Source organism: Protomyctophum parallelum (genome assembly GCF_964188405.1).
Source record: "Protomyctophum parallelum genome assembly, chromosome: 1".
In the NCBI taxonomy this organism is placed as follows: Eukaryota; Metazoa; Chordata; class Actinopteri; order Myctophiformes; family Myctophidae; genus Protomyctophum; species Protomyctophum parallelum.
This window is the reverse complement of record NC_139697.1, coordinates 5,302,495-5,325,479: the sequence shown is the minus strand read 5'-3', so window position 1 is coordinate 5,325,479 and position 22,985 is coordinate 5,302,495. Positions and strand designations below refer to the sequence as shown.

The 22,985-nt window shown below is 41.4% G+C and overlaps 1 protein-coding gene across 2 annotated transcripts; it reads right to left on the bottom strand.

Annotated features, from left to right (window-relative positions):
• On the bottom strand, positions 1-21,842 carry snapin (SNAP associated protein). 2 transcript variants are annotated; one of them, XM_083770590.1, is made up of 4 exons: positions 21,709-21,842; positions 19,932-19,978; positions 2,073-2,191; positions 1-1,116 (listed from the first exon to the last, which is right to left on the bottom strand). In XM_083770590.1, the coding sequence occupies exons 1-4, from the start codon at positions 21,834-21,836 to the stop codon at positions 1,009-1,011; spliced, it is 402 nt and encodes a 133-aa protein (XP_083626716.1). In that variant the 5' UTR covers positions 21,837-21,842; the 3' UTR covers positions 1-1,008. The 2 variants fall into 2 exon arrangements, with proteins under 2 accessions (XP_083626716.1, XP_083626715.1); XM_083770589.1 differs by lacking the exons at positions 19,932-19,978; positions 21,709-21,842 and adding exons at positions 5,752-5,798; positions 7,495-7,631.
• Between the last annotated feature and the right edge of the window lie 1,143 nt (positions 21,843-22,985).

Genomic DNA, 22,985 nt, shown 5'->3' with positions numbered 1-22,985 from the left:
TTGCTCATATTATGATGTTTATTCTGTCTCCAACAATACAATAAACGTTAATTCTTATTAGATATGGAACAATTGCCTGCCTTCATATTCTCCAGTTAAATCTAAATAGCAAAACGTCGCCCACTTGTGGCCAATCATGTGTTATACAAAAAACAGACATTTGCAAATAAATATGGCGTTATTCCACTGCATGGTAGCGGCCTAACTTTTCTCCATTGATTAAATTTAAGAGTAGCCAATTCTTTTTATACCAGGTAACCCTCCCAACACATTTGTTTTATCCTACCGGCTGACATGCCAGTGAGGAGCCCCCACCGGGAGGACTAAGGGCCGATTCATACTCCTATTTTAGAGCCGAATAAAAGTCGGTTCGGCGCTGTAAAGCCTACAATTTGACGTCATTTGAGGTTCGGGGGGGCGGGTACCGTCCTAAAGTCGGCTCTAAGGTGCTACTGAAAATTTCTGACGAGCCGAAATCATTTCGGCACTACAGCGCCGAAACAGCGGTAAAATAGGAGTATGAACTGGCCCTAAGTCCTACTTCTTCTCTCTCAACATTCCCTGCTTGACCAGCATCACCCCCAAGCCCGTAGGAGCCCAATGACAAAAAATGGCCATCTTAGCCCGGCTCCCCTTCCCCTAACATGGTCCCACCTGCAGCAGAAAACAAAGTAAAGCCAGGAGACAGTTTGAGCTGGTGCTCTGCAGTGGGAAAGCGGAATAGCCTTCTGTAGCATTCCGTTCATTGTTCGTTCGTTCATTCATTCACTCACTCATTCGTGCACCATATCATAAAGCCCAAGAAAGTAGGGCTAGTACACCAAGCAATGCACCAAATTTTAGCTAGCAAATGGCGCTAAAGGCAAGTGAGGACTTTGTCACTCACTGCTACGAGGTCCTGTACCGATATGTCACACCACCACGGTGACAACTTGAACAATTCCACCAGACACGCCCACTGTTGTTTCTAAGAAGTGGGAGGGGCCAGGGATCCAGGGGGAGGAGGAGTCATGGTTTACTAGGGGAGCGCGTTGCGAAGGCTCCGGATGCTTCGAGCATGGTTTTCCGTCTCGCCGTTTCCTTGGCAACATTGTGGTTCAGACGCCTCAGTCGTTCCTGCAGGAAATACAGTTCAGGGTTTTTACAATCAAACACAACCTTCATGTGGCTGTCTTCTCACCTCTGAAACGCTTAAGACGAATCTTGTACTTTGTTTCTTGTATGTTTGTTTTTATGCCTTGTCTCATTAATGTACCGGTGATGTGCTTCACTGCCTGCCTGTTTTGTTTTTGAGTGGTGCAACCACTCCAAGGAACAGCAATGTCTGTGTTCACCCACCTATGTGTCCGTGTGACGTTAATGAGCACCAGTATATGACTATGAGTACCAGTAGGGGCGCTATTGTGCCAGAAACAGAGAGAGAGAGACAGTGCTGCACTGTTGCCTGCTAATGAGAGAGAGAGAGAGAGAGAGAGAGAGAGAGAGAGGGGAGAGAGGGGGGTTCACACAGGTGTGATTTTATGTTTTGTGTGGGGACTGCGGATAAAATGTATCATCCTTGATAATTCTGGTGTATTTAAGTTGCATTGGTTTGTAAAAACAAAGTAAAGTAAGTAAAGTAAAGAATCTTCAAATTCCTTCTAAAAAGGCAGTACTTGTCAAATTGCAGAGCAGATATGACAAATAAAGAAATGACTGACAATGGCTGGTAGTACCGATATCAAAATGCGTAATGTGCCATATATGGCAAGAAAAAGTCCATATTTCACAATGTCACACAAATATACAAGCTGACGACGGTTCACATCACCGTGTGAGCTTGTAAATCAGCTATTTTGACACTAAAACAGTTTTTCCTTATTTTGTATTACAAGCTCACAATGCAGTGTGATGTGACAGTCAAAGCCACGTCTTAATTTGTTTTGTAGTAATACAATTTATCTACAAAGTCACTTTTAACTAAAGCTGTGCAGAAAGAGGTACAGTAGTATAAACTATAAAGTAAAGTAAGTAAAAGTACCTTGTTTGTACAGTACTTGAGTAAATGTACTTAGTTACTGTCGGGCACTGACCTGAGCATTCTGCAGGATGTTGTTGACCAGCACTACCCTTCTCCGTGCGTTCAGAAGCTTCTTCACATAAGGATCCAGGTCTAGCGCCACCTTCTGGTGTTCATTGATTCGACACAGCTCTGTAAACAATCAATGTTGGAAAAAAGTTTAAAAAAGGCTATATGGATCAAAAGTTAAAGGTATATTCAGTGATTTCACTTAATTCAAATATCACTTTTTTTTTTTGTGCTGACCATATAAGGAGTTCCTCCCTGTCCCCAGTTAACCCCTGGGGGGTCAAAAAACCTTAGGTTTTGTTTTTGTCTCTCTATCCTGATTGGATGAAAGGCTTAGGTCCCAGCCAAAAACGAAACCTAAGGTTTTTTGAGTGAAATCACTGAATATACCTTTAATATTGTTGAAAAACTATTAAAACTAATGGTCATTGATGAATGAGAGGTAATTAATGGGGGTGAAAGCGATATGTTTCGCCAAGAGATGAATTGTAAACTATGGGTGACCAAATAAAAATAATAAATAAAAGAACAGCGCAGAATAGATGCTCTTGTTTCACTGCCATTAAATTAAAGGGCCCTATCCCCCTGGGTCACAGTGGAATTATTTTTGTATTGGAATTCCCATAGGGAAATCTCAGATCCCATCTGTGTGAATTGTGCTCCAGAAATAAACAAATCAAATCACCCCGGCAATGTTATCATCAACATGAAGCATCAACTGACTGTGGAAAAGTACAACTTTATCCAAAGACTAGAGCTTTGTTTATTTTTTGGTTTGGAACACAGTTCTTATATGGGATCTAAGGTGCTATTTACACGAGGATGGTGTTCATAAAAAACGGCAAAATAAAGTATCGTTTGCTGCTGTCATTTAGACGAGAACCGTGTTCACAGGAGGTGAAAACGCAACGAAGTGAAACCACCTCCCAGAGTGGAAATCTTTTAGAACGCCGTTTCCTATGGTCTCCATATAAACAGGCAAAACGGTGGATCCGCAAAACTTGTGACATCATGGCTTACGTCAGCTCTGGTCGGCTCGCCCCGTGTCCTACGTTTTTACATGGTGTCATAGGCATGCGTCAGTTGCTAGGGGAAACGAACAACAACAACCATGTTGGATAGTCCGGTTTGCTGGAGGTGTGATGAGGACGTGACGTTTGTTTACTTTCTGTGTAGAAGAAGAACGGAAGTAGTTCTACGCATGCGTGACTTATGTCTATGGTTTATATAAGCGCTGCGTCACACGGACCCCACAAGGACACGCGCCACCTAGCGACCTGGCATATATATGCATGCACTTTGTAGCGTGTTCATTCAAGTGTGCGTTCTCATGTAAATGGTCCAATAAAATGAGAACGCAACGGGACTTTGACGTGTTATATGGAGAGTTTGAGTTTGAGTTTGAATCTTTATTTCGGTCATTTTTACAAAACAGATAAACAAAATTAGGATTAAGCAATTTACATTGCTTAATTTATATTACATTAATTAGTCAACACAGTGACTAGTTCTGACCGAAAAGGTATGGGCTGAAGCATAAAGCTTATTTTGCCCACCTTTTTATATAATACAAATAATAATAATAATGAGTCTGTGATTAATTATCACAGTAGCGTAATTTATGAAAACACAAATGGGAAAAAAGATAGCAATATCATAGAAATATTACTAAAAACAGAAAAGGAAAAGGAAATATAACAAAAGTAAACAGGATGTTGATTTACATCTGTCATCACATACTATAATATAATATATAATAATATAGATATGAATATAAATATAAACTTAAATATAATTATAAATAGAAATAAATATAACCATACTTATCTAAATGTCTATACATGGAAATGTATACATATTTGTTTTTGTTTTCTTTTTTACAAATATATACAGCCAAGCACCCATTCAACCGTTTTCTCATTTTGTTTGTTCTGCTGCTATATATGTATCAATTATCTTTGCTTTAAATAATTTCTTATATGTTTGTATTGACCTAGACAATTTAAGCTCGTTATCCAATTTGTTCCACAGTTTCACTCCTATCACAGTTATACATCTCCCCATGGTGTTAGTCCTTGCCTTTGTTGTTTTAAACATAGCTGTTCCCCTGAGGTCATATTTGCCCTCTCTTGGCTTGAACAGCTCCTGCATGCAGCTTGGAAGTGAGTTATTATGAGCCTTGTAAATTATTGCAGTGGAGTTGAGGTTGACTAAATCTTGCAGTTTCAGTGTACGGTTTTCAATAAAGAGTGGGTTTGTTGGTGCATGATAGTCAGAGATGGTCGCCGTCTAAAAGAGGCCTCAGTCTCAGTGCCTTGTCACTGCTGGTGCTTCTAGCATTTAATGCTGAGGAGCTCCTATTGAAAACAATTAAAAACATATGCGCTGTGCTCAGGAACAAATACCTAGGTGAACACATCTCAATATCCAAGTAAAGCTTTTATAGTAATTATTGCTATATATTGGTTTTGGATTATTTATCACACGATTATTGACAGTACAGGAAGTACAGTCAAACGTAATGCTAAAGCCGGTATAACAACATTCCCCAGGAGCTTGAGGTCCATTGTAATGTACACTATGTATTAATAATAGGTCTCTCCAGCTCTTGAGTAAACAGACAATAAATACATGTTCCTTGTTCAGGTTGCGATACACATTTCATCCAACCAGGAGATATAAGTCATACAGGATCAATACATGCAACACTATCAAATGCTGATAAATGGTTTCTCCTTTCTGGTTGGATGAAATTGACAACCTGCCTGAAAACTTATTTTCCGTTTTAAGAGCTGGCGAGACAGGGAGACCATTGTTACTGAACAAAGTAACAAACATAGCAGAGGTCTTCAACAAGGGGTCCTCAAGAGATACTGCAGGGTGGTCGGAAAATCTTATAATCTAATTATGTATTATAATCTTGTAATAGAAACTTTTTTTTAATTTGTACATTAACCACTTTAACCCTAGCAATAGCATCCCTATGGGGGGGGGGACATTAGCTGAAAATAGCAAATGTGCTCAGCGGCGCATTGTGAACTTGTAGATCAGCTATTTTCGGGAGAAGAGGTTTGGTGTAGAGGGAAAAAAAGAGCAGCCCAATTACAGTTACAAGTTTACAAAGTATTGAGGGTTTAAGTGGTTAATTGTCAGAAAACACTGTTGTGGGGGTCCCTGCTTCGTCCCTGTCTCAACTAAGGGGTCCTTGGCCTGAAAAACATTGAAGACCCCTGTGCTATAGCATGAACATATCACTTACCCTACCTTTAAAACAGAAAACAATCGATTTCATACAACGGATGGACTAATAACAGAACATAGTAGTAGTGTTGTGTTGTGACACTAGACTTGACTCTACATTGTCAGGTTTGCTGCTTATTCATAAATTCAAATTATGTGTCTAGAGACACCAGATGTCAGTGTGACCATCATTACATTACACTTTGGGGATTACAAAGACAAATTAGACAAAGCCAAAAACAGTATACTGTCCTAATTATCAAATAATGAGGTGTCCCATGTGAATAGGACCAAAATGAAATCTCTTAACAGCTTAATTATCTTATCCATATGCTGAGAGTATAACATACAGTGTACACTAGAGTCTAGTGTACTCTACTGTGTAGTCTAGTGACTAGACTACACAGTAGAGTAGGCTATATAATTATGCAGCAGGGTTTTACCTGTGGCCAGGTTGTCAATGTGTTCTCTCAGTTCCACCTGACTCTCTCTGGGGAAATAAACAGACACAGAACACAGAATTACAAGAATGGTCAAATTAATCCATCAATGACGATAATGACGACGTTGCACGCAAGGTCACCCGTTTCGACTGTTATCAATAGCAGACCGCAGTCAGTGACGTAGACTCGTAGAGTCTGTGGGGGCCGGGGGGCCAGGGCCCCCATGAGGATTTTCGGGGAATTCCTAAACACCTCTTGGACCTCTCCCCCGGCCGACCAAGAGGTGTTAAAATTGTTGGGTGCGCACCCAACCGCACTGAAGACAGTCAAGACACTGATCCAAAGTGATCACTGCGGTCCTAATGAGTCCTCAAACACGACCACATAACGCCGGTGGTTCTGAAACTTTTACATTTCAACGACCAACATAATTCTCAGTTTCCGATCTACAGGAATCGTTAATTGGAATCTATAAAATCCAAACGTTAAAACGTTTGTTGGCAAACATGCCATATTGTATTTTCTGTTTACAAATAGGCTAGTATAGCTAGCCTATAGGTAGCCCTCCAAGCAGAACCCAAATGCTACTGAAGTTTCTGACATTTGTTCGACCCAGTGCATTGGGTCCTGTTCCACGTCGTCCATGCCACCTGATTAAAACATTTACTGGCTCATGTTTACATGTTAAAACGCCTCCCCGCGCTCTTTGACGATATTCTTCAGTATGAGGCTTTCTGAATATGTAAAGTATAAGTACACATACATACCTTTGCGAATATCTCCTGTGGCGCGGAAGCCGTTAAGTATTTTTAATATATGTTTGCCCGATTTGGAAGCTTGGATTCTTCTTTTCCTTCCTTGTTTATTGACACCTCATTGTACCGCCTATCTGGCTAGCTAGTGGCGCTATAGCTATGACACAGCAGATCAGAGGCAGGGACGTAGCCTCACAAGCCAACCGCACACCGGGAGGCGGTACAATAAACGGTAAACAAACAAGAAGAAATAAAGCGACCAAATCGGTCAAACAAAGATTAAAAATACTTAACGGCTTCCGCGCCACAGGAGATATTCGCAGCTGGATGTATAGCTACTTAAAGTTACCGAATTCAGAATAACTCAAGGAAAATAATGGCGTCACATGCCGCGGGTCCTATTTTAGAGAGAATCTCCATATCCGCATATAGGAATTTCCATACGAAAGTACAGTAGCGAGCAGGGACCCAACGTAAAACTCAACAAAATATCAAAAAAGTTTTACGTAGGGTCCCGAAAGGGGCTAGCCTATAGGCTATCCCCTCTTCGGGACCCTAGATTACCTGTTCTGTATCGTCCCAAATACAGAAAATGTACACTTGTACGGTTCCGTCACCACAAATTAAAGAGCTATTTAGTATGCTATTAACTGTTTACACATTCATTTTAACGAAGCAATATCACGTACTGCACCTTTTTAATCTAACAAAGTAGGCCTACAATCAATACAAAAATATAAGATAATCAAGATAGTCATTAGTCAATAATCGATAAGAAGATGACAACCCATCAGCTCTTTGTACAAGCGAGACGGACATTGTTATTGTTAATTATTGTCGTATTAATATGGAGAAGGTCAGAGCCAGACTTATCACATGACCATCATGGGATTGGGACAGCCAGCTTCCAGTCACAATAAGAACCAGAACCAGAACAAAACCTGCGTCAAAAACAGCTTTAGCTTTAGTAATAATCGACGTTACATACCTGACGGAGTGCACATGCAGATCTAGTTGCTGCACGGCAGGTTTTAACAGATCTAACAGACCTTCTGCGATAGGATCTGAATGGTCTGAGGATGAAGGAGTGCACACCGATGTTACAGCCGCCGCCATGTCTGTCTGTTTCTCTGTGCTGCTGCGCCTGCACTGCTGCATGGGGTACTGTTTTTTACCTTGAATAGCCTACTAGAAAACTCACACCCGTGTGAAGTGAGGGGCGCTATAATAGCTATAGGCCTATATACATCTTTTATGACGTAATTATCAGACAAAACAAACATTAAACTCTGTCCATGTCAATGGCGTTTTTAATGTTTGTTTAAGGAAAAACAAACATTAAACATATGGGGCGGCTAGCACCCCTCAATAATACTGCTGCATGGGGTACTGTTTTACCTCTAAAAATTGTACTGTACGAGCCGAGGTGATTGATTGAAATTTGTATTCACAGTTTGTAGATTGAGTTTAGTTCAAACGGAAGTACAGGTCAATACAAAATTAGCTACGAGGATAAACCAGAAAAGCACTAAGACTTCTGCAGGTTTCTCCATCCATCATCCATGTTCAAGATGTCTGTAGCCTAGTGCATCATCATGATTGTACGTTTACTAAAACTGCTGTCTGCAAGCATGGAGTACTTGTTTTTTACCTCAGATGAAGTGAATATAAATGACCCCAATGGAACCATTGGAACCATGCAAGCCATAGGCCTTCTTGGGTTTAAAATCCTCTTAGACCATGTACTGAACTGTACTTTCTTTGTGCTTTTTTCTACACACTGTTAATAAAGTATTCAATCAATCAATCAAACCTTAAAAACACTGTTGATGTCTGCATTCTCGCATGGGATACTTTTATGCTATAGTTTGTATTAACATGTATCCTTGGATCAAGACTATCATCAATGTATTTTATTGAGTCTGACTTTTGCTTATGTCAGATCAGAATCGATCAAATACATCTCTTGATCCAAGCCTTGTATGTATGCATGCATAAAGGTAGTATACTTATCATTTTACCTTTAGAAACACTTCTTGTCCTTGTTCTTGGCATCCGTATAGTGTTGCATTGCCGCCATCTACTGGATTCATAGAGTATTCATAGAAAAATATTCACTGCAAACTGTCTGCCTCATGGCAAAGTAACTACACAACCCTAACCTAACAACAGTGAGTGTGGGGTGTGTGCCAACATGAACAGCTGCTGTATGCTGTTAACTACTGATTGATTTGATTTGATTTGATTGATTGATTGATTGATTGATTGATTGATTTATTGATTAACAGATTGGAGAATTACAGTACATTTCAAGCACAACTCAATACAAAACTGTGGACGACACCATAAAGGATTACACTTGTTTACAATAGGGTCCACCATGTTCAATTCATAACATTTAGAGACGTTGAAAGATACACTTCTATATAGCCAAAAACAAGAAATCATCATATAAGAGGTAAAAACATATACAGTGAGGGGGTAAAAGGGGTGGGTGGGGGTTCAGATTTTGGTGTGGCAACATTTGCACGCATCCGCCTCGTTGACGGCAGACTGCTGGACGAGTGCTGGCGCTTTGGCATGGGGGGGGGGGTCAGATCAACGTTGAATGAATTATGTACTGTCCATATAAGGAGCATGTCTTGAGTGTACAGGGTTTGATTAGGTCAGATCAACATATGGAATGTCAGAACAGGTCAGGTCCATACAGTATATGGGGATCTAAGGGTGGTAGCAGGGACATTCTCTTGAGTGTACAGGGTTTGATGAGGGCCCAGGTAGGGCCGGGACTGCATTAATAATTTTGGGGCAGGCCTGTCTAGAGTTTAAATGGACATCAGTCAAAAGGGAGACTTCAAAGAGGAAGGATGGATGGGGAAGGATCAACATAATGGAATCTCAAAACAGGTTCTGACATATATCCATATATGGATATATAAGGGTTTGAGGACAGGTCTTATGTAGAGTTTCTGGCCAATATTGATTTACTATGACATCAGGGTCTCCCACACTTACATCCCTGATGATGTCACATGATGTCACGAGACCCGGGAACCATATATGGTGCCTGACTAACACACTGACGGGAAATGCATGATTCCATAGTTAACGGCAACCTTCGGTCGCAACTAACACAGCTCTGTATGTGTACTTCTTCTAGTTTTTACTTGCGCAAGCAGAGCCCGCAAGGAATAGTTTTCTTCCAGTGCCGTTTGATGCGAATGCGCCGTGCCAGCGTATGACGTAACAATGACTACTTGTGCTTGATATGGCAGTGGTGTCAGATTACATACATGTATACATAGAGGGGCATTACCTTTAATCCTCCCGACACTAAAACATATCGTCATTACGTCACCATCGAAAACCAATTACACTCTGGCATTGGGTCCTTTAACCCACATCTTTATTACGTCATCATTGAGAGCTAATTGTACCAGTTATACCCTGACGTCATGCTGTTACGATACATACGCATATGCAAAGTAACCACAGTATACCGCTAATCAATTTACATAGCCCCTCCTATGTCCAGCTTTTAGTGTTTGCGCAGAAACATTGTCCTACACAAACATTAAAATGCAATTGACAATGAATGGATGAGTGTTTGTGTGTGTGTGTGTGTGTGTGTGTGTGCGTGTGTGTGTGTGTGTGTGCATAACACAAACATTGATGACGAAGGTGAGGGCACAAATTGTGATTGGCCGAAATGAGATGATGTATGATGATGTACGACAAGATAGCACCCTTCACTTTTATTTTATTCTTCTTATTCTTATTTTTTCTTTTTTTGAGGGGCACACAGGTGTTTGTCTTTAGTTCAATGTTTGTTTTGTAAACGCATTGACAATGAAGGAAAAATGTCATATTGTCTTTAATGTTTGTGTTTGCACCGTTTGTTTTACAACACCAATACATCACCTAATAAACATGAGTTAGACTATTAGCACTCCTCACTTCACACGGGTCTGATGTTTTACATTTTTATCCCACGATTTTGTAACCCATTTTTTCATCCAGTGTCAATTATCTAATCTAATCCAGGGCTGTACCACTCCCTCTGCAACGGACTGACCTCATGCTTCCTTCAATGCATGAGGATTCCAAGCTGCTTTACACGGTTACACCTGACAGGGGGGAGTTTCCCTGGTTGGGCATAGCGCGTGGAAGGAACACGTACGTCATTCCCACCAGTTTTTCCCCTCCATCAGGTTGACCAGGATTACTGCATGCTTTATGTGAGGGTATACCTACCCTAGGAGACACAGGGAGAACATGCAAATTCCACACAGAAAGGCCCTTTTGCCAACCCCACCTCGGGTATGGGCAGTGGGCACTGATAGACTGTGACCAATCTAGCTCTTTTCCATAGCCTTCCTGCTTCCAGGAAGGCTATGCGACTTACCGGTTTAAATCTCAAATCGAAATCAGACCAGCCTCTCCTCTTTAGTGGAAATCTCATGAACGTTTGACCTACTCACCAATACAAACACGGGTTGTGTCAATAGAAAGCCTACTTTCCTTAGTGGACGCACTCTGAGCCCAATCAAGTACAGTAGAAAAAGAGTATAGATATTGTGAAATGTGTGTTAAAGTGTGTGATTTATAAACAAAACTCCAATATTACAAACAGTGCTACATTACGCCGTGAGTGAAAAGAGCTGAAAACCACAATATAAAGGAAAGGAAAGGTACTATGTTTACCCAGGGTAACTGGACTAAGGAAAGGAAAGGTACTATGTTTACCCAGGGTAACTGGACTAAGGAAAGGAAAGGTACTATGTTTACCCAGGGTAACTGGACTAAGGAAAGGAAAGGTACTATGTTTACCCAGGGTAACTGGACTAAGGAAAGGAAAGGTACTATGTTTACCCAGGGTAACTGGACTAAGGAAAAGAAAGGTACTATGTTTACCCATGGGTAAACATAGTAGGCCTACCTTTCTTTTCCTTAGTCCAGTTACCCTGCAGGGTAACTGGACTAAGGAAAGGAAAGGTACTATGTTTACCCAGGGTAACTGGACTAAGGAAAGGAAAGGTACTATGTTTACCCAGGGTAACTGGACTAAGGAAAGGAAAGGTACTATGTTTACCCAGGGTAACTGGACTAAGGAAAGGAAAGGTACTATGTTTACCCAGGGTAACTGGACTAAGGAAAGGAAAGGTACTATGTTTACCCAGGGTAACTGGACTAAGGAAAGGAAAGGTACTATGTTTACCCAGGGTAACTGGACTAAGCTCAAGAACCCGTTTACATTCCGTGCTCAGCCCAGAGAAACCAATGTGTAATAAAAGAAAACCTATTTCATTCAGTTCAGATACAGTACATAGGCTAAACAAAGTGCAACATACACAAATATAGTGTTAGTTTATATCAATACATTATACATTTATTAGTAATTATGCACAACATTTTGCAATGCTGGTTCCACTGTACAGTATGTGGACCATGGCGACGTTGATCAATTCTGGATTAAAAAAAAACACAAGGTGCCCTTTTTTCACTTGAGCACCTGCCCCTCTAAATGTCTGTGCACGCCACTGCACAGTAGGCCTATGCATGTATGGGTAAATGTCACTGTTACCATACAGCATTACACTTGTTTACAACAGGGTCCAGCATTTTCAATTCATCAGAACATTTAGAGACGTACAAATATTCACTTCTATATAAAACACAGGAAATCATGTAAGGAGGTAAAAAGGCAAAGGAAACATACAGTAAGGGGGAAAGGGGACGGGGGGGGGGGTATTCAGATTTGACGGGGGCCAGTTTAGAATTACAGCCGTCCGTAAGTGCCTTTTGAGAGCGGTTTGGAAGGAGTCAAGGCATTCGCATGTCCTAATGACTGTTGGTAGGGTGTTCCACATTTTGGTGGCATAGGAGCGAAAATAATTTAGTTCCTTGTTTGAGCCGAATCTGGGTTGAAAATGGTTTGTTGAACTCCCTCTGGTGTTTCCCAACTTCCCAGTTAATAAAAATGACATACTTATGCTGGAATAATGCAGAGCAAATAGCAAGCAAACAGTGTTTTTATCGTACTGTACATCTCATGTCAGATCATACGGAACCTTAATAAGTCAAATCATTTGGTACAAACAGATGACCTTTTGCTTTATTCAAATCAACAGACATCATTCAGGACTGAGTTAAGGCCAAGATACACAGACAGCAAGTATATGCAATCTATCAATGATATTATGTTAATAGACAAAGATCAATCAGGCATATGTACAGTAAGCAGATATTTTATCAGAATTTACGTTGCAGCAAATACTAGACAGTTAGCCTATGGCTTGTGTCACTCAGTGTAGTTTAGTGCTAAATCACGGTGTGTGGGTTAATGGGAATGCTAAGAAAGTCCTCAACTACATGAAAAAGCCTGATAAAATGTCGCATCTCCTAAACATTTATGATCAATTGCGTTTGTCAGCCTATTACGTTATCCTCATGCATTTGATTTGGGTCATCATTGCTCAAGACAATACTAAACAAACTCCTTTCCCTGTAAATATTGCCCATATAAGATTAGTACAACGGGCAGCATGAAGCCGTTTAAAATGTGGGTACATTAATACATTTCGAGGCAATAGAAATGGGCCTCTTAACTTGCAAATCAAATATAGCCGTTAATACAAACCTCACCAAACACTTGCTATTGGTATTGATACCTGACAAGATGCACCATTTCAGAGACATCACAAACTAAGTTTTACTTACAGAATATACACCTATACAGTCCCCTGAGACACTCAGAACTGTGAATGACTGTGAATGGTATTTTGAATTATTTTGAAAATCTTAGGATCACAAACAAACAAAGACAAAGTGTCAGAGGAGTGGATGTAGAGGGCAAACAATTTCCTAAATTGTGCAAACAATATTTTCCACACTAATTTCTCTTTTGGTCAAGTGAAGTGAAATTAAGCTACTTTGCAGTGTGTGTCCCTTTATAGAGTAAAAGTTTTAACAACACAGATCTAAATGCACTTTAAGAATTATACAAAGTGTCATAACAACAAGCATCAAATCACTATCCTATTTCTATATACAGCTTTTGTCCTCACAGGCTCACACGTCTCAATATTTGCCATGGACAATGAAAGGAGAAAGTAGGTCAAATGTCCACCAAATATGGTGTAAATGTGTGGCAACACGAACATTAAATATTGACAATGAAAGGATAATTTACGTCGAGGAAAATGACGAGGAAATTGGCTAACCAATCACATACATTCTGTTGTTCATGAGATGTATAATGATAAGAGTGCCCATCAACTTCACATGGGTGTGATTTGTGAGTTCAGACTGTCCTTTACAGCTCAAATGCAGAAAGTGTGTGTGTGTGTGTGTGTGTGTGTGTGTGTGTGTGTGTGTGTTGGGGAGTGGGGGTGAAGAAAGGTAGAAATAACAGAGGATCTTTTAAATTTGGTCAGTTAAGCAAATTACTATGGAAATATTGGCAGCTTGGATCTGAGTTAAAGAAACTGATTAGAAAAAACGTACTGAAGTAAAAGGTGGTCTTCAAGTTCCTCCTTTTGAATGGAGACGGATTCTTGGATTGGTCACAGTAGGAAGGCTTCACTCTCCAGCATGGATGCACCGATGAGTTTTTAATGTTCTATACCGAGTAAAAAACTTTCCACATTTATCACACCCAAAAGGCTTCTCTCCTCTGTGAATTCTCTTGTGGGTCACAAGGTTATTCAGTCGTTTGAAGCTTTTCCCACATTGGTCACAGCTGTAAGGCCTCTCTCCAGTGTGAATTCTCTTGTGGGTCACAAGGTTATTCAGTCGTTTGAAGCTTTTCCCACATTGATCACAGCTGTAAGGCCTCTCCCCAGTGTGAATTCTCTTGTGTGTGTTCAGGGCAGACATTTGAGTGAACTTTGTCCCACATTGATCACAGCTGTAAGGCCTCTCTCCAGTGTGCATTGTCCTGTGTGTCTTCAGGTGAGACATTTTAGTAAACTTTGACCCACATTGATCACAGCTGTAAGGCCTCTCTCCAGTGTGAATTCTCTTGTGTGTCTTGAGGGCACCCAATTCAGCAAAGCTTTTCCCACATTGGTCACAGCTGTAAGGCCTCTCCCCAGTGTGAATTCTCTTGTGTGTCTTGAGGTGAGACAGTTGAGTGAACTTTGTCCCACATTGATCACAGCTGTAAGGCCTCTCTCCAGTGTGCATTCTCTTGTGTGTGTTCAGGGCAGACATTTGAGTGAACTTTGTCCCACATTGGTCACAGCTGTAAGGCCTCTCTCCAGTGTGCATTGTCCTGTGTGTCTTCAGGTGAGACATTTCAGCAAAGCTTTTCCCACATTGATCACAGCTGTAAGGCCTCTCTCCAGTGTGAATTCTCTTGTGTGTCTTCAGGGTAGACATGTTAACAAAGCTTTTCCCACATTGGTCACAGCTGTAAGGCCTCTCTCCTGTGTGAATTCTCTTGTGTGTCTTCAGGGTAGACATGATAGCAAAGCTTTTCCCACATTGGTCACAGCTGTAAGGCCTCTCCCCAGTGTGAATTCTCTTGTGTGTCTTGAGGTGAGACAGTTGAGTGAACTTTGTCCCACATTGATCACAGCTGTAAGGCCTCTCTCCAGTGTGCATTCTCTTGTGTGTGTTCAGGGCAGACATTTGAGTGAACTTTGTCCCACATTGGTCACAGCTGTAAGGCCTCTCTCCAGTGTGCATTGTCCTGTGTGTCTTCAGGTGAGACATTTCAGCAAAGCTTTTCCCACATTGATCACAGCTGTAAGGCCTCTCTCCAGTGTGAATTCTCTTGTGTGTCTTCAGGGCAGACATGTTAACAAAGCTTTTCCCACATTGGTCACAGCTGTAAGGCCTCTCTCCTGTGTGAATTCTCTTGTGTGTCTTCAGGGTAGACATGTTAGCAAAGCGTTTCCCACATTGATCACAGCTGTAAGGCCTCTCTCCTGTGTGAATTCTCTTGTGTGTGTTCAGGGTAGACATTTTAGTAAACTTTGACCCACATTGATCACAGCTGTAAGGCCTCTCTCCAGTGTGAATTCTCTTGTGTGTCTTGAGGGCACCCAATTCAGCAAAGCTTTTCCCACATTGGTCACAGCTGTAAGGCCTCTCTCCAGTGTGAATTCTTTGGTGTTTCTTGAGTTGAGACAGTTGAGTGAACTTTGACCCACATTGATCACAGCTGTAAGGCCTCTCTCCAGTGTGGATTCTCTTGTGTGTCTTCAGGGTAGACATTAAAGCAAAGCTTTTCCCACATTGATCACAGCTGTAAGGCCTCTCTCCAGTGTGAATTCTTTGGTGTTTCTTGAGTTGAGACAGTTGAGTGAACTTTGACCCACATTGATCACAGCTGTAAGGCCTCTCTCCAGTGTGCATTTTCTTGTGTGTCTTGAGGTGAGACAGTTGAGTGAACTTTGTCCCACATTGATCACAGCTGTAAGGCCTCTCTCCAGTGTGAATTCTCTTGTGTGTGTTCAGGGCAGACATTTGAGTGAACTTTGTCCCACATTGGTCACAGCTGTAAGGCCTCTCTCCAGTGTGAATTCTTTGGTGTTTCTTGAGTTGAGACAGTTGAGTGAACTTTGACCCACATTGATCACAGCTGTAAGGCCTCTCTCCAGTGTGAATTCTCTTGTGTGTCTGCAGGTTAGATATTTGAGTGAACTTTGACCCACATTGATCACAGCTGTAAGGCCTCTCTCCAGTGTGAATTCTTTGGTGGAGTTTGAGATTGTAAACTGAAGTGAAGCCTCTTCCACATTGGTCACAGCAGCGTCTTGGTTTAGGTAGGTCCTGGTCTGGACGGGTATCTGAGGTAGAAAACATAGATCTGATAAGAGCTGGATTCGTGCATCAATCTGCCTTCAAGTTCAGACCCAACTTTATACACTTCACACTACTGTATATATTTAGTTGACCAGGGTCAACTCCTTTTTCCCTCTACGGCAAGTCTCTTGGCCAAAAATAGTCGATCTACAAGCTCAAATCGTGCGAGCATTGTGAGCTTGTAGATCTGCTGTTAGTCAAATGTTCACCCGTAGATAAACATGGTGCGGACCGAAACGGACCCGTGGATAAATGAAACCCCAGTGATGTAAATAGGTGTTCAATGTAATGTAGTGAGTCTAAGGATGCAGGCTATTTGCATCACTGAAACTCACATGTTTAATTTATCTTTAACTAAAAACAGGTGGTCATGTCATGTCAAAGTTGGGTCAAAGTCAAAGTCGTACACGTTAGTCACACACGTTACCGCAGTGACATTTGTTCTCCACATTTGACCCATCTCTTGGAGCGGTGAGCCGCAGCGTGCGCCGTGCTCGGGAATCATTAGTTGATCTGACCCCCAATCCAAACCATTGATTGAAATGTACTGTAATTCTGCAAACTGTTAATAAATATTTCAATCAATCAATCAATCAAAGGCATTGGGTCCCATGGTATGACCCGGCCGGGGATCGAACCCCCGACCTCCCAGTTTCAGGGCGGATACTCTAACCACGATAGAGTAGACCGACATACTATATGCAGATAAAAGCATTTTAGGCTGATACCGGGACAACTCTACCAATAAACAGTGATCAATAGTTTTATCCATAGCTTTAATAGGAGAGTTGGTCCTCCACTTTCTCATGTCAAGGACCCCCAAGTGTAAACCCTGAACACAGTGTGCTAGTACAGTAAACCCTGAACACAGTGTGCTAGTACAGTAGGAACCCCAGAAGAGAATGTTGTGTTAAAATGGCAGGTCTGCTGCAACTCTGTTCTTTCAAAACGACAGCTTAAAAACCTTTATTCTATTTGCCTTTCATGGATATGTTTTAATAATTATTCTGCACTTATTTTATTTTACAAACTTTTGTTTGTACTGTCTCCTTGTATAATGTTCTCCTTTTATGCTTAAAAGATAGAGTATAAGAAATATCTTTGGTTGAAAAAAATGAAAAAACAATTGGGGGCCTAGTGAAAGCTAGTGAAATAATAAATAAAAGAACAGCGCAGAATAGATGCTCTTGTTTCACTGCCATTAAATTAAAGGGCCCTATCCCCCTGGGTCACAGTGGAATTCTTTTGTATTGGAATTCCCATAGGGAAATCTCAGATCCCATCTGTGTGAATTGTGCTCCAGAAATAAACAAATCAAATCACCCCGGCAATGTTATCATCAACATGAAGCATCAACTGACTGTGGAAAAGTACAAATTTATCCAAAGACTAGAGCTTTGTTTATTTTTTGGTTTGGAACACAGTTCTTATATGGGATCTAAGATTTGCCTAAAATAATGCTGTGACGGACCCATACAGTAGGTGTAGTGGGAGTGACATCAGAACTTTGGAACTATAGGCGTGAGAGATAAGGTCTCAGTCTCAGTGCCTTGTCACTGCTGGTGCTTCTAGCATTTAATGCTGAGGAGCTCCTATTGAAAACAACTAAAAACATATGCGCTGTGCTCAGGAACAAATACCTAGGTGAACACATCTCAATATCCAAGTAAAGCTTTTATAGTAATTATTATTGCTATATATTGGTTTTGGATTATTTATCACACGATTATTGACAGTACAGGAAGTACAGTCAAACGTAATGCTAAAGCCGGTATAACAAAAATCCCCAGGAGCTTGAGGTCCATTGTATACTATGTATTAATAATAGGCCTCTCCAGCTCTTGAGTAAACACAAAATAAATACATGTTCCTTGTTCAGGTTGCGATACACATTTCATCCAACCAGGAGATATAAGTCATACAGGATCAATACATGCAACACTATCAAATGCTGATAAATGGTTTCCCCTTTCTGGTTGGATGAAATTGACAACCTGCCTGAAAACTTATTTTCCGTTTTAAGAGCTGGCGAGACAGGGAGACCATTGTTACTGAACAAAGTAACAAACATAGCAGAGGTCTTCAACAAGGGGTCCTCAAGAGATACTGCAGGGTGGTCGGAAAATCTTATAATCTAATTATGTATTATAATCTTGTAATAGAAACTTTTTTATTTATTTGTACATTAACCACTTTAACCCTAGCAATAGCATCCCTATGGGGGGGGACATTAGCTGAAAATAGCAAATGTGCTCAGCGGCGCATTGTGAACTTGTAGATCAGCTATTTTCGGGAGAAGAGGTTTGGTGTAGAGGGAAAAAAAAGAGCAGTCCAATTACAGAGCTAAAGGTCAAGTTTACAAAGTATTGAGGGTTTAAGTGGTTAATTGTCAGAAAACACATTTAACATGAATTAAATATATTGTGGGGGTCCCTGCTTCGTCCCCGTCTCAACTAAGGGGTCCTTGACCTGAAAAACATTGAAGACCCCTGTGCTATAGCATGAACATATCAAGCCCACCACACACTGGCTGCGTCCCCCGCGCGTCGCCGCGCGGCGGACACAGCCGCCTCCATTATTTTCAATGAACCTATCGCACACCGGCTGCGTCCGACGCGCGCTGGCGCGCGGTCACGCCGCGCCGATGCACCGCTGTTCTATTTTCCAGGCGTTGCCGCGCGGCGGCCTCCACCCGGCTATCCGTGGGCGTGGCAATGGAATATAGTCAACAAAACTCCCCAGCCGCGTGGTAGCGCGCCGCGTCCTGTTGGTGTTGCCGTGCGGCTATGGCGCGCGGCAATACTGTGCCGCGGCGGTCGCAGACGGTGTGTGTCGGGCTACACTTACCCTACCTTTAAAACAGAAAACAATCGATTTCATACAATGGATGGACTAATAACATAACATAGTAGTAGTGTTGTGTTGTGACACTAGACTTGACTCTACATTGTCAGGTTTGCTGCTTATTCATAAATTCAAATGATGTGTCTAGAGACACCAGATGTCAGTGTGACCATCATTACATTACACTTGGGGATTACAAAGACAAATTAGAGGCCAAAAACAGTATACTGTACAAGGCAAGCTCAAGCGCCAACGCATATAGGCCAAGTATAGAGTCAACTCAGATCTAGTCAATTGGTTTTAACCCATTCTGACCTGAGATCAGATTCATACGAGGTTTCCACTGGACACCCACTGGTCTGATTAACCCATTCTGACCTGAGATCAGATTCTAAAAATGTCAGTCGTTCTTCGATTTTTTCAAAAATAGCAGACCTACAAGCTCGTATCGCGCCACTCGGTGGCGCGATACGAGCTTGTAGATCTGATATTTTTCAATAGCTAAAGCACGACATGATGCCAACACCAAAATGGGTGCCCGGTCAGAATGGGTTAAAACAAATGCAGACATCCTCCTAATTATCAAATAATGAGGTGTCCCATGTGAATAGGACCAAAATGAAATCTCTTAACAGCTTAATTATCTTATCCATATGCTGAGAGTATAACATACAGTGTACACTAGAGTCTAGTGTACTCTACTGTGTAGTCTAGTGACTAGACTACACAGTAGAGTATAGGCTATATAATTATGCAGCAGGGTTTTACCTGTGGCCAAGTTGTCAATGTGTTCTCTCAGTTCCACCTGACTCTCTCTGGGGAAATAAACAGACACAGAACACAGAATTACAAGAATGGTCAAATTAATCCATCAATGACGATAATGACGTTGCACGCAAGGTCACCCGTTTCGACTGTTATCAATAGCAGACCGCAGTCAGTGACTAGACTCGTAGAGTCTGTGGGGGCCTGGGGGCCCAGGGCCCCCATGAGGATTTTCAGGGGAATTCCTAAACACCTCTTGGACCTCTCCCCCGGCCGACCAAGAGGTGTTAAAATTGTTGGGTGCGCACCCAACCGCACTGAAGACAGTCAAGACACGATTGTTTGACGAGTATGGGCATGCTCTGCCGACTGATACAAAAAAAAACGACAGGATTAAGGTTGGCGAACATGCGTTAATATTAGGACTGCGCTGCGACATGCTTGCGGTTAAGTTTAGGGGAGGGTATGAGGAGGCTTGTCGTTTTCAGTAGGCTCCCAGCATGTCCAGTAGACCGATAAGTGTGTTAGGCTGCGCAACAGTGACAATTGTTTGTGAAAACAAACGCTTTTGCCCTTTTATCTGTAAACAAATCAAGTCTTTAGCAGTTTTTGTATTGACCCTGACCTGTACTTTCGTTTGAAATGTACCCATTCCAGTACATTCAGAACAGCGCTGCCTGCAGGGTCCTAATGAGTCCTCAAACGAATACCGGAAGACTCGACCCGGTGCTTGCCCGTTTTGCCTCCCGGAATTGTCACCAGTGAGGGGGATAACTTTGTAATATGCTATTGGCTGTTTGTATTATTTTTTGAAAAATATAAAAAGATACTCCTGTAGAAAGGCTATATTATTTTACTTATATTGACCCTATAAACTATTTAGTATTATTTAGTATATGTAAGGTTTTGCACACTCAAATGGTACCTCGTCAGATAATCCCCACATATCCTACAACAACTTCTGTGAACAGACTTCAATGTAGTAGATTTTCATAAATTATATTTGTACTCTATCTATAGTTAGAGAAATTCAAAGTCCAGCCGTCTGCTGTCCAGCCTCTCCCACCCCTCACTGGGGAAAATTCTGGGAGGAAAACAGAAACGGGGCGAGTCATCTTAATTGTTACCCCTCAAACACGACCACATAACGCCGGTGGTTCTGAAACTTTTACATTTCAAGGACCAACATAATTCTCAGTTTCCGATCTACAGGAATCGTTAATTGGAATCTATAAAATCCAAACGTTAAAACGTTTGTTGGCAAACATGCCATATTGTATTTTCTGTTAACAAATAGGCTAGTAGCTAGCCTAGGGGGATACCTTGGCTATACCCTCTTCGGGACCCTAGATTACCTGTTCTGTATCGTCCCAAATACAGAAAAGGTACACTTGTACGGTTCCGTCACGACAAATTAAAGAGCTATATTTAGTATGCTATTACTGTTTACACATTCATTTTAACAAAGCAATATCACGTACTGCACCTTTTTAATCTAACAAAGTAGGCCTACAATCAATAAAAAATATAAGATAATCAAGATAGTCATTAGTCAATAATCGATAAAGAAGATGACAACCCATCAGCTCTTTGTACAAGCGAGACGGACATGTTATTGTTAATTATTGTCGTATTAATATGGAGAAGGTCAGAGCCGCCAGACTTATCACATGACCATCATCATGGGACAGCCCAGCTGCCAGTCACAATAATAACCAGAACCAGAACAAAACCTGCGTCAAAAACAGCTTTAGCTTTAGTAATAATCGATGTTACATACCTGACGGAGTGCACATGCAGATCTAGTTGCTGCACGGCAGGTTTTAACAGATCTAACAGACCTTCTGCGATAGGATCTGAATGGTCTGAGGATGAAGGAGTGCACACCGATGTTACAGCCGCCGCCATGTCTGTCTGTTTCTCTCTGCTGTGCGCCTGCACTGCTGCATGGGGTACTGTTTTTACCTTGAATACTAGAAAACTCACACCCGTGTGAAGTGAGGGGCGCCCGGGCGCTAATAGCTATTATAGGCCTATATACATCTTTTATGACGTAATTATCAGACAAAACAAACATTAAACTCTGTCCATGTCAATGGCGTTTTTAATGTTTGTTTAAGGAAAAACAAACATTAAACATATGGGGCGGCTAAGCACCCCTCAATAATACTGCTGCATGGGGTACTGTTTTACCTCTAAAAATTTGTACTGTACGAGCCGAGGTGATTGATTGAAATTTGTATTCACAGTTTGTAGATTGAGTTTAGTTCAAACGGAAGTACAGGTCAATACAAAATTAGCTACGAGGATAAACCAGAAAAGCACTAAGACTTCTGCAGGGTTCTCCATCCATCATCCATAGGCCTTCTTGGGTTTAAAATCCTCTTAGACCATGTATTGAACTGTACTTTCTTTGTGCTTTTTTCTACACACTGTTAATAAAGTATTCAATCAATCAATCAAACCTTAAAAACACTGTTGATGTCTGCATTCTCGCATGGGATACTTTTATGCTATAGTTTGTATTAACATGTATCCTTGGATCAAGACTATCATCAATGTATTTTATTGAGTCGGACTTTTGCTTATGTCAGATCAGAATCGATCAAACATCTCTTAATCCAAGCCTTGTATGTATGCATGCATAAAGGTATACTTATCATTTTACCTTTAGAAACACTTCTTGTCCTTGTTCTTGGCATCCGTATAGTGTTGCATTGCCGCCATCTACTGGATTCATAGAGTATTCATAGAAATATATTCACTGCAAACTGTCTGCCTCATGGCAAAGTAACTACACAACCCTAACCGAACAACAGTGAGTGTGGGGTGTGTGCCAACATGAACAGCTGCTGTATGCTGTTAACTACTGATTGATTGATTGATTTGATTGATTGATTGATTGACAGAGAATTACAGTACATTTCAAGCACAACTCAATACAAAACTGTGGACGACACCATAAAGGTTTGCACGCATCCGCCTCGTTGACGGCAGACTGCTGGACGAGCGCTGGCGCTTTGGCATGGGGGGTCAGGTCAACATTGAATGAATTAT

What these genes read in the sequence shown, in the direction of transcription:
- snapin (XM_083770590.1), bottom strand. Translation starts at nt 21,836, where the DNA reads ATGGCGGCGGCTGTAACATCGGTGTGCACTCCTTCATCCTCAGACCAT. An exon ending in CTGCATGTGCACTCCGTCAG is followed by an intron (nt 19,979 to 21,708) that starts GTATGTAACATC and finishes TTATTTCCCCAG; the next exon opens with AGAGAGTCAGGTGGAACTGA. An exon ending in ACATCCTGCAGAATGCTCAG is followed by an intron (nt 1,117 to 2,072) that starts GTCAGTGCCCGA and finishes TATTTCCTGCAG; the next exon opens with GAACGACTGAGGCGTCTGAA.